We start from the raw sequence: 12794 nt of genomic DNA on the forward strand, positions 1-12794 counted from the left end.
GGCACACATGGTGGACAAGTGCATACAAGGCTTATGGACTCAAGACCAGATGAACCTACACATAAATCAAAAAGAGATGCTGGCAGTAAAACAGGCAATTCAGACATTCAGACCATTTCTACAACAGGGTCATTTGCTGATAAGGACGGACAACACCACAGTTATGTGGTATATCAACAAACAGGGAGGCACACATTCATATCCTCTATGCCGGATGGCAATGGACCTCTGGAATGTGGCCCTGAGCCTCAACATTCAGCTCCAAGCCATATTCGTGCCAGGAAAAGAAAATATACTAGCAGACATCTTAAGCAGAACCACCACGGATGCCACGAATGGATGCTGCATCCAGACATCTTCAAAACCATCACAAGGAAATGGGGACTGCCAGAAATAGACCTGTTCGCATCCCCACACAACCACCAATTGAAAAAATTCTGCACAAGGACATACCACCCACTTGCTTGGAAGGTGGACTCCCTATCCTTCAGTTGGGAAAACCTGACAGCATATGCATTCCCACCTCTTCCTTTGATGCACAAAGTGCTACTGAAGATCAAAGAAGATCACCTGAGGATCATCTTGATAGCTCCAGATTGGCCGAGGCAACATTGGTACCCGCTACTGAGGAGTATGTCCTGGGAACACGCATGGCCTCTACCCCTACTGCTAACACAGAACAACTTCAAAATCCTGCATCCAAACTTGAAAACACTGCAGCTAGCTGCTTGGAACATTACATAAGGAAAAATAACCCAGATTTATCTCAAAGGGTTAAAGACATTATCTTGGAGGCTCGCAGACCCCCAACAAGGAAAACTTATTCAGCAAAATGGAAAAGATATCTCATTTGGAGTGCAACAAAAGGAGTAGATGCATCATTGGCAAACATAGCTAACATCCTGGAATACTTAGCAGAGCTTTTCCACAATGGTCTGTCTTACTCCTCCATTAAGATTCATGCATCAGCAATTTCAGCAGAATACAACATGGATCCTCCAGTCTTTTCTCAACCTCTACTCAGGCAGTTTCTCAGAGGAATTAAAATGTAAAGCCACCAAGGAAACCACCATTGCCTACATGGGACTTGAACTTTGTGTTAGAAAAGTTGACACTCCCCCCTTTTGAACCAGCAGCAACAGCAGAATTACAGTACTTATCTTGGAAGACTGCATTCCTGCTTGCAATCACTTCAGCTAGAAGGGTTTCTGAATTACAGGCATTAATGGCAGTACAGCCCTTCCTTATCTTCCATCAGGATAGAGTGTCCATGAGAACTAATCCTACCTTTATGCCAAAGGTGGTCTCCAGGGTATCATTAAACCAAGCAATACACCTACCAACATTCTTCCCCAACCCACAGAACAGGGGAAAGATTGCTGCATACCTTGGATGTACACAGACAATTGCGCTACTACCTGGACAGAACCAAGAACAATAGAAAAACTGACCAGCTTCTGGTAGCATATGCAACAGGAATGGAAGGAAAAGCAATTTCAAAACAAACAATCTCAAAATGGATAGGAAATTGCATTAGATTTTGTTACTCTTTTCATGGAAAGGCAACTCCAGAAAACATCAGACCTCATTCCACAAGGGCTACAGCCACTACTACAGCTTTCTTACGAGGAGTGGCTACCAAAGACATTTTAGAGGCTGCTACTTGGAGCTCCGTGCATACATTTGCCAGGCATTATAATCTACCTTTATACTCCAGATCCCGAGCAGGTTTTGCCACTGCTGTTTTGCAAGGGATCTTAACTACACCATAAACTCTTAGTGCCTCCTTAGTGCCTCCTCCCCCAGTTTGGCTATGGTATTCTACCCATTTGTTAGGACTGCAGATGCATCCTTGAAGGACATAGTACAGTTTTGTACCTACCATAAATGTAGATGTCCGAGAGGTATGCATCTGCAGTCAGGATTACCCACCCTCCTTTCCCCTCTGAGGTACTCCTAGGGTATTTGCCCATCTTGTAGCTAGCTGGGGGAATCTATTATGGTGTATTTGTTTGTATATATGTATATACATGTTCATTTCTATTTGCTCTCTATTGTTTGGAAACATTTGCATTTATCCAAATTTAGCCTTCCTAGAGGGCACCTGGCATCTGGGGCAAGAAACACTGAGGAAAATGGCGTCGGCTGATGCCTTTATACCCGCTGAACTGCAGCTATGACGTCGGGTGAAGTGCGACATCAGCCGTGGCCAGACCCAGACTTTGGAATCCGGCCGACCGAAGGGCTGCCTGAGGCCAGGACAACCCATTTGTTAGGACTGCAGATGCATACCTCTCGGACATCTACATTTATGGTAGGTACAAAACTGTACTTTCTGTATAGACGTCTAGGACACGTACTACCACATAAAGTTGGATCACTGCTCCCGGAGGTTTCTCTGCTTCTGGCTGGAAGCCAATCACTACCAGTTTAGGGCACTGCCATTCAGTCTCTCAACAGCCCCCCCCCCCCCGAGTGTTCAAATGTATGGCAGTTGTGGTAGCTCATCTTTGACTACAAGGATTCCACGTGTTTCCCTTTTTAGATGATTGGCTCCTTACCACTCCGACTAGGAATCTTCTAGTCCGCAGCCTCTGTTATGCTCAAGCTCTCGCTCTCCAGTTGGGGATTACAATCAACAAAGACAAATCTCAAATGTCCCCACCGAAGACACTGGAATTTATTGGCACGTTCTTCGACACAACATCCTGTCAAGCTTCTCTTCCCCCCCCTCACAGGCTTTTGAAATAAGACACCAAATCCAAGAACTTCTTCTTCAGACCTATGTACCAGCTGTACCAGCACATCTTATACTGCATTTCTTGGGCTCTGTGGCAGCTGCCATTATGTTAGTACCACTGGCGAGACTGCACATGAAACTCCTGCAGTGGCTCCTTTCCGCACATTGGTTGTTGCCAACTCACCCACTCAACCACATGATACACCTTGCAAACTGTTGCAAGGAAGAAATGCTATGGTGGATGAAGCCACAAATGAATCTTTGGTGTCAACCTTTTTGTCTTACCCAGGCCACGGTGACCATGGATGCTTAACTGTTAGGGTGGGGCATTTCCAGGGAAAGACTGTCCAAGGCACCTGGTCCTCCATGGAGGCCAACTTGCACTTGAATGTCCTGGAACTGAGGGCAGTTCTCTTAGTGTTGCAAGTGTTCCATGCATCCCTTCCCTAGGTGGCCATTGCAGTTCAGTCAGACAACACGTCAGTTGTCTGGTATTTCAACAAGCAAGGCAGAACCAGGTCTTACCCCCTGTGTCGGGAAGCCATGAGGATTTGGCACTGGGCGATAGTTTCCAACCGCTTTTTTATAGCAATGCACATTCCTGGGTGTTCCAACCTTATTGCAGGCAATCCTAGCAGGAGCATACTGATGTCTCACGAGTGGTCCCTCAACCCTGTACCAGCAGATCGGATCTTCCAGCGCTGGGGCAAGTCTTGCTGCAACCTTTTTGCTTCCCCTCTAAACTACAAATGCAGAAGCTCTTTTGCCCTGATCCCCCCTCAGGGTGAACCACCGAGGGATGCTGTAACGCATGATTGGCCCCTTTATTTTCTGTATGCCTTTCCCCCATTTCCCCCCATCCCAAAATTTCTCCAGAAAGCTCAGAGGTTGAGAAGAAAAGTGATCCTCATTGCCCCTTACTGCAACTGGTTCCCATTTCTATGGCCTCATCCGATTCACAGCCCGTTGGACCGTGGATCATTCCTAGAACCTGTTTTTCTCATCCTCAGGGACTGATTCATCTGAACCTGCACAGTCTCAAGCTCACAGCTTGGTTCCTCCACTTCCAATGATTGCCAGGCTGCCTGACATCCCATCTCTTGTTCATGAAATTTACTTCTGGCTTCACCCAAACCTTCCACTAGAAAAGTTTAATCTAGTAAATGGACTAGTTTCTCTATTTGGGCCAAAGACGAGAACTTAGACCCTTTCTCTATGCCTATTCAATACCGGACTACCCTTTTACATACAGGAGCCTCAGCTTCAGCAGTCACTGTACATTTAGCAGCTATCGCCAATTTTCATATTGGTCTTGATAATTCAGCTATTTCACACCGCCTATGCAAGACCTTTGTGAAGGGAGTATTACATGTTAAACCTCCGGTCAAGCCTCCCTTAGAACCCTGGGACTTGACTGTGGTGCTTCAGTCTTTCACAATTTCTCCCTTCGAACCCTTTGATTCATGTGATTTGACATTTTTGTCATGGAAAACCATACTTCTAGTAGCACTTAACCTCAGCGAGAAGAGTGTCTGAGCTGCAGGCCTTGGGTGTCAAGAGTCTTTACTTGATCTTCCACACGAATAGGGTGTCCCTTCGTACTGACCCTTCTTTCTTGCCCAAGGTCATTTCTGGATTTCCCACTAACCAATCTATTGACCTGCCGGTTTTCTTCCCTCGGCATTCTAATAGACAGGAGTACCTTTTGCACACTCTTGATGTGCTTCAGCAGCTTCGTTGTTATTTGGACAGGGCTAAATCTTTCAGGAAATCAGATCAATTGTTTCTAGCCTTTGCAGGACCCAGATTAGGTAAACCTGTTTCCAAAGTGACTTTATCCTCTTGGCTTAGAAACCTCATTACCTTTATCTACCAGCAGAATAAGCTATACTTCCAGAATAAAGGCTCATTCTACCAGATCTATGGCTACTTTTGTAATTTTTTATTCCAGAGCCTCTATGGATGATACATGCACAACAGCCACTTGGACAAGACCCTCATACCTTTATATCTCATTACAAATTGGATTTGACCTCCAGGGGAAGCGCATCTTTTGGTTCTATGGTGCTTAGGAATATCCTTCCTTAGGGCCACCCAGGACTCGCGTAGCTGGGGACTTGGTCCTAGCTGTAATGAGAGAACAAAGATTTACAACATCAGATAGTTATATCTTACCATAATGTTCCATCTGTGTTGTAGATCTTTGTTCATTCATTACCTCCCGCCCTCCTTCTCCCTACCTGGACTCTTGGTGCACTTTAGGAACTCCTGGTTAGGATATTTGCTCAGGCAGAGCTTCCTATCTTTTCTATTACTACATCTTTTATCTAGGGTGGGCAAACTCGATCTGGAGTAACTAGGAGAGGGGCATTATGGGTAGGTCTTAGCTGAGAGTTTTTGGCTTGTGCAAGCTGAGAAACGGCCATATCGGTTCCGAGGTCCTAGCTGTAATGAATAAACAAAGATCTACAACACAGCTGGAACATTATGGTAAGACATAACTTCTTTTTTTTTTTCCAAACGTTGCTAATAAGGGCAGATATATGCTGCACCTTCTTGATGTTCACAGACTTTTACTTTATCTTCACAGAACAAAACAGTACAGGAAGTCTGATCAGCTGTTTGTATACTTTTCCTGTAACCGCTTGGGTCAGGCAGTTTCGAAAATTACTCTGGCCAAATGGATTACTGTTTGTATTGCACTGATTTATTCTCAGAAAAGTTTGGAGTTGCCTCATCCTGGTAGACCACATTCCACCAGATCAATGGCTACTTCATCTGCCTTTTCCTTAAGAACCTCCATTGATGATATCTGCACTGCAACCACTTGGTCAAAGACTCGTACGTTTGTTACACATTACAAATTAAACGTCTTCAGGAGCAGAGCTCCCTTTGGTTCGACAGTGCTCCGGCATGTCCTTCCTTGAAGACCCCCCCCCCCCCCCCGATAGTTATGTAGCTGGGGACTCTAACCTATTTGTGAGGAAGAATGAAAAGGACAACATCAGATTTACAAGTTCTGTACTTACCATAACTTGGCATTTGTGTTGTCCATTTTCATTCTTCCTCACCTTCCCTCCAAACCATCCCCCAGCCCTGTCACTCCTAGAATGATCTTTGGATGATTTTGGAACCCTCATGTTCCTGGTTTGAGCCTCAGTCTTTTTCTTGTGTCTATTCTGTCTCTATAACACAGTGAGCAGTAAGGCAGCAAACTGGATCTGTGGAGTTTGGGATGGAATAGAGCATTATGGGTGGAAGGAGGAGCTCAAGATTTGGATCTGAAGTCTTGTATATGCAGCTGAGTCAGATCCCAGGATCGGAACCTAGACCCATTCGTGAGGAAGAATGAAAATGGACAGCAGAGATGCCAAGTTATGGTAAGTACATAACTTGTAATTAATGTTGTTGGGTAAAGATGTGCCCAACATTGCTGGTGCTCTTCCAACTTTCATGTGTTCAAGGGTACTTTTCAAAATTCATTCTTGGAGTGAGATGACAGGGGGGGGACCCTCATGATGGTGGTGGACTGTACCATGATAATGTGATAAATAAGCAAGCAGACAGGTACAGCTCATTTCAGTTATAAAGACTGGCAGCCCACTACACTGAAGTGATTTACTGGAGAGAAGGGTGTACAGAAGGTAGCCTACAGCTTGAGTGTGCATTTGCTTCTGTCAGACTGCATCCCCGTAGTAGTTTTCATTGGATGTGTTTGGGAATATGCATGCTTGCAGGGGAAGAAATAACCAGACCTTTGCATCTGCAGGTGTGCAATTCAGCCACCAGGATAATCGCATTCTCTGAAGTATGGCAACCATAGAGTTTGTTGTTGAGTTGCTGCATATTGAATCTCTGCAGATCACCCTCTTTGGGGAGGGGGGGGGTCACCTTTTCATACTCCCAAGTAAAATTGAAAGTTTCTGAAATGTGGTGTGAATAGTCCTTACTGAATGGACTTCTAAGAAACTGGCCTTAATCACCTGTCCCTACAATTCTACACAGAGTAGCATAAGGAATGTCTAATAGTTTTCTTGATTGATGGGCCTTGTTGGTTTTACTGTTTTATTCAACCAGAAACATTGGACTCGTACAGAACTTTAGCCTGTGTGTGTATAATCAACAGATATAACGTGGTAATAGCAAATTTTGAACTTCCATTGCTCTGGTTTCCTGTATAATTATACAGGTCTTACTTGTATCCATGTTTTCTTTTATGTTTGGGTAAACGTCTGTCTTTGTGCTAATAAACTTGTATGCTGATAGATTAAATGTTTTCTAATCAATACATCTACATTTTTTATTTTTTAGTCAGTTTTCTACACCAGAGATGGTTTTAGAGGGTGCTCGATACATGGTAGCCTTGCAAATTGCACGGGAGCCACTAGTTCGACAAGTTCTGCGGCAAACTTTTCAAGAGAGAGCTAAGATTAATATCGTACCAACAAAAAAAGGAAAGAAGGTATGATGTAAGACTCCTATTACTGTCTGAATCCTTAATGAAAGATTGTGCCATTATAGTGGCTAATTCATTGCATGTACCTTTTATTTGTAATTCATTTTTAATTAAGTTCATATGTGGTGTAAGACAGAAGTAGGTGTGGTTTTCCTTTTGCTTTGTATTAGATATGTAGCTGCTGCTTCCTTCTACCCAAGTTTATCCAACTCCTTCCAGTTGTCCTATTTATCTTTGAAGGCCCTTGTAGATTTATATCCATTTACATACTGTGAGGTAGTCCATGTTAGTGGTCCACGTTTCCGTGTCTGCGAAAAAGTTATTTCCCATTTCCAAGTTAAATTAATATCTTACCACTGAATTGGATGACCTTCTCCTCCCTCTGTTTTGTCTCACTTATGTTCTTTCATATCTTGTACTTGCACATCATACTGTTAAGTCCCACTGAGTGTAAGCCCTCTGATATCAGTCTGCAGATGATAACCAGATGACATCTGCAAACTTACTTTGGATGCTTTCAATTTGTTTTGCATCATTTCCCCCTGTCACCCCCAGTCAGTACAGCAGGAATGTAACCTCTTTATTCCTGGTGTCTATGCCTCACAATGTACAACCCAGCACTTTGACTGTACTGCTGCATTCCTTTTATTTTTCCTGATGGTGTAAGGCTATTGTGATTGTTTCTTTAAATGGCAATCTGATGCTGTTAATCTTCTTCCCATTCATCACTGATGGGTTCAGTTCCGAGCCCTCAGAACTGAGTCGGCCTAATACCAAGCTCGCGTACACCAAAAACTCTCGAGCTAAGCTGCTACCCACAATGCTCTTCTCTGTTACCTCAGATCTCGTTTGCTACGCAGCCATATAGCAGTGTTTTACTGAGCTGTCCAGCTAAGTGTCATATTTTACAAATATGTGTGTATTTTTGAATTTTTTTTCCTAATCTACTCGTTTTTCTACAATCTTTATCTAGCTAGCTCTACCCAGCTCTCTCCTACCCTTGTGGTATCGTTTGATACCATTGTTGGTAACTTCCCTTTCTGCTTCTTTTTCTCACTTTCTATCAGTAATTTGTTTTTTGTGTGTATGGATATGTCTGAGAAAAAAGGGACTTTGGGGTTTAGACATTGCACTTCCTGCAATGGCAAACTCCCTAACAGTAACTTGCACGATGATTGTGTGTATTGTCTGGGGGTTTCTCACCTCTCTGTGAAACCTCCTTGCAAGATTTGCCTGAGCTTTAGTCAGCAGATGCTGAATGAGAGAAAAAATAAACTAATTTTGAAAGGCCTGTTTAACCTTACCTTTCTCAGAGGCCCTTTTTGTGTCGGAAGTTTCAACCCTCCAGTGAAAGACAAAAAAATGTCCACATTCCGATCCCTCTTCACTTGGCTTGTGGTAAGGGCAAGTCCCACAAACAAAAGGCCCACAGATCTTCTACCAAACACAAGATTGCTTCCTCGGCTCCGACTCCTAACTGTTGCTTCTGTTCTGAGCTCAGCTCCAGTTGCTTCTAAGTCTGGGATCATAGATATTTCGGTAACTTTGATGTCGGCCCCACCTTCGGCACCGACCTCTATGGCACCAGTCATAATTACAGTGACGACTATGGCTCTGACCTTACTGTCTTCGATAGTTTCGGCACTGACTTCACCTTTTACCGCACCGAATGCGGTTCTGACAATTCCTTTTAAGACTGTAATAACCTCGACTCAGAGTGCCTCCTTGGCACAGAGTCCCTTTTCGACACCGTTGATGCTCTATTGCCTGTTTCCAAGTTAGAGTCTTCAGTGCCGACAACTCAAACTCCACGGACCCAGTACTCTTCTTCACTGGATCCGTTCTTAGGCCAGACTTATAGTCCTTTTTCTGGACCGGCCTGACTCCCCTTCGGGAGTGTCTACAAGGTCCACCAGGAGTCTTTCTGAATTCATTGTGGTGTGCCTGCTGGATTAGCTGTCGACAGCCAGAGGGATAACAAACATTCCTTACTCATCCTGCTTCAGGGTTTGGGTCTACTGCTTCTAGGACTCCCACTTACACTCCTCCCTCGGGTCCGTCGGTTCCAAGACTCATAGCTCCGACGTTCTTGGTGGGAACCCATTCCTTGGTGCCTACATTGACCCTCACTGAGGCTTCGAGGCCACCCTTTTGGGTTTCTGTTCCATCAGAACCATCTCTTCCTCATTCTCATGGTTGGGGTGGGGTGGAACCCTCGACTCTGAGCATGGTTCCAAGTTTTTTATTGGTTCCGTCCTCGTATCCAGGGGCAACGCTTGTCCCAATCTTGCTTGAGGCTCCATCCTCGGGAGCAGGTCTAACAGAGCAGGGTGTGACCCCGGTTCCGAGATTGTCCTGCTCTGTTCTCGGCTCCCATTCCTCTTTGGGCAGGCCTGCTTTCTGGATGATGGAAAGGGTGTTTGCTTCTGAAAGCACTCCTCCTATGTCATATCTTCCCCCTGCTCCCTCTGAGCTACAGCTACCACAGGTCACCTCCCCAAGGCACCGAGAGCTCAAGTCTCAGGAAACCCCAGTTCAGAGTATTCTTCCTTCCGAGTGTTCTTCAGACAATCCCCACTGAAGAACCCCCTCGGAAGAAGGCGTGTAAGAGGAAACACCTTGATTCTCCGGAGGAGTCTCTCACAGAGGATATGCACTACAATGATGGGGAAGGGTCCCCACAGTCACCCCCTGTCGATGTCTTGTTTGGAGACATCCTGGAAATATTGAAACACAGGGGTGGTTGGAAGCCCTCTAACCTTTCCTCGGAGGAGTCCGTCTTACTGCAGGCTTTCTGCTCTCGGCCTTCTACTTCTTGGGTGACCCCACCTGCCAGTGAGTCCAGCTCGTTGTGCAGTGTGCGTGGAAGAATCTTGATTCTATTGAGGCCATTCTCCACAGACCAGACAAGATTCTTTCTCCACCAGAGGAGCATCCCCACTGGTCTAGAGGCTTGCCAGTAGATGGTATGGTGGTGGCAGCGGACACTAAAAAGGACCTTGTGGAGGAAAGTCCTACTGTTCACCTGCCCAACAGTGTCCCAGGCTGTGGACAGACTAAGAAGTGAGTTTTTGCTTCAGCGACCTTTGCAGTCAGGTCTCTTAACTACTTGGCACATTTCACAATACTCCAAAGGGATCAGATCTCTGAACTGTCTGGAGCACTCGCTGGTCAATTTTGTGATGGGGCACGTGAAAAGGTTGCCTCTCAACTTGCCACCCTTGAATCCTTCTCCAACTCATCCATGAGGTTGCTCTCCCACGCAACTTAAGGGGCGGCTAGAGCTGCGGGTGCAGGCATAGTCATGAGGTGTCATGCCTGGATGTGCATCTGTGACCTCGCTGACTCCTTCAAGTCCTCCTTTTTGAATGCCCCTATTGAACCATCTTCCTTGTTTGGTTCTAAAGTAAAAGACACACTGGCCAGGTGCGAGCAGGATGGAAAGACCTTGTCTGCCATTGGCCTAAGTTTTTCTAAGCCCCAACGTTCTTTTTCCAGGAACCAGAGGAGTGAGAAAATATAGCACAAAAAATCTCAAGGTCCTTTCCGTAACGTACATGATGAGGATTCCCCTAGAGGCATGGGGGGGGGGTTCCAATGGTGGAAGATGCCCTTTTAGGGGCAGAGGTGGTCCCCAAAGTCAAGACTCCAGGGTTTCTTTCTCCAGATGGTCTTATCAATGCTCCTGAAGCCTTGCCCGATTGCTTTCTTCTGGAAGCAGTCGGGGCTCGTTTCTTTCTGCACCAAACTGCCTGGCACTCTATATTACAAAAGATCGCTGGGTGCAGAGAATAATCTCCAGAGGCTATTATATTCCCCTAACATCACGCCAAAACCTAAAAAACACCTTCCTGATGGTTCCACCCATTCAAAGGGAAGAAGTGGCTTTAGAGAGAAGAAAGGTGTGTCACAAGAGTCATCCAACCAGTCCCCCCAGACCAGTGCGGATCCAGTTTTTACTCTAGATTCTTTTTAGTGCCAGAAAAGACCGTGGACTGGAGACCCATTTTGGATCTCAGCCATCTAAGCAAGTCGGTGGTTTGAACCAAATTCCGCATGGTCGTTATTCGGTCCATTCTCCCTTTTTTACGGGAGGATGTTTGGATGTGCTTGATAGACCTCTGTGATGCTTATTACTGCATTAAGATGGACAAACACTCCTGGAGTCTCCTTCACTTCCAGCTAGGAGCCAGTCATTACCAATTCAGAACCCTGCCATTTTTTTCTTGATGCTGTAGGGCCATTGTGATTATTTCTTTAAATGTCATTTTCAGTCACTGTGTCCAGGTAGATTGTCCTCTAGTTTGTATGCAAGTCTTTGGATTTTTGTGTCCAGAGTACAGGGCCTTGCACTAGTGTGCAGTGCATCATCTTTCATTTGCCAGCTCTCCCCTCTTGTAATGGACTAGCGTGTTCCTTTTAAGATGTCCTACCTTGTGTAGGACTGTGGCATCCGATCTGTAATCTGGACAGCGGTTTTGTCTGTTATTCCTCTGACATGACCGAGATAAATTTGTGTTTAGGCCATAACACTAACCTTTATGACACTCCAGTTCTTTGTACCATTGCCCTCCTTTCCATCCACTCAAAACTCATTTTGTATACTTTTTGTCTATTCCTAGCCTTTTTCAATGTACTTGTCTTCATTGCATGTGCCAACATGAATTCTTTAACTGAAAAACATGTTGATCATATCCAGTATCGCCCTGTTTTTTTTTTTGTTATTAAAGCTGCATTGGTTTGGCTTCTGAAGGTGGGCATCCTCCTTTTAAAAGGCTTCAGGCTTTGCTCTTGGCATTCTGGCTCTCACCTTCACTGCTTCTGTCAAGTTAATAGGTTAATAGTTTTGTAGTTAACTGGATTTGTCCACCGTGTTCCCCTAAGTGTAAGGGAAACAAATCAAATCATTTTCCGATTATACAATGTGTAAGGTACTGTCTACAGTTCTCTTGGAGATCTTGGTTTGGTTCTTCCACAATACTTAATAGTCACAGGGCTAAAAAAAAATATTATCCCATTAGAATCATGTACTTTTTCTGGTTACCTATCAAAACATCGAATGGTCATAACATCTAACTCAAAACTTCAAGACCATAACATCTAAACTTCAAAACATCTAAAACTCATAACATCGAATCTCAAAACATTGAAAACTACAAAGCAACTATAAATAACATCCCACGCACTGTTTACTACATTTCTGCAGGGGGGGGCTCTGCCCCCCCCCCATTAACCCCCCCCCCACTGTAGTGCAATCCTGGAGTTGGTATATTTAATTTCTGGGGGGATGCGGGGGGGCTTGCCCCCCTGCAGAAACGTAGTAAACAGTGTGTGGGATGTTATTTATAGTTGCTTTGTAGTTTTCAGTGTTTTGAGATGAGATGTTTTGAGTTTTAGATGTGAAGTTTAGATGTTATGGTCTTGATGTTTTGTGTTTAGATGTTATGAAGAGTAGATGTTTTGATAGGTAACCACTTTTTCCCACTCGTTTGACTCATCATTTTTCTGTGATTTTTTACCCCCCTTTCTTTTTGCCAGCATGCAGTCTTTCCACTTATTCTTTTGCGAGTGTTTTTATGAAGAATGTTGTAAAAGCTT

At 44.7% G+C, this 12794-nt stretch overlaps 1 protein-coding gene across 1 annotated transcript in view; it reads left to right on the forward strand.

Moving 5' to 3' along the window:
* Positions 1-12794, forward strand: part of SUPT6H (SPT6 homolog, histone chaperone and transcription elongation factor) — a 2620423-nt gene that overhangs the window by 969840 nt on the left and 1637789 nt on the right. Inside the window, exon 14 of the mRNA XM_044054882.1 lies at positions 7052-7202. Within this exon, the coding sequence (XP_043910817.1) occupies positions 7052-7202 (151 nt within the window). The remainder of the gene's footprint in view (positions 1-7051; positions 7203-12794) is intronic.

This window comes from Protopterus annectens, chromosome 13.part0 (genome assembly GCF_019279795.1).
Source record: "Protopterus annectens isolate FY-2018-M chromosome 13.part0, PAN1.0, whole genome shotgun sequence".
Lineage (NCBI taxonomy): Eukaryota > Metazoa > Chordata > Ceratodontiformes > Protopteridae > Protopterus > Protopterus annectens.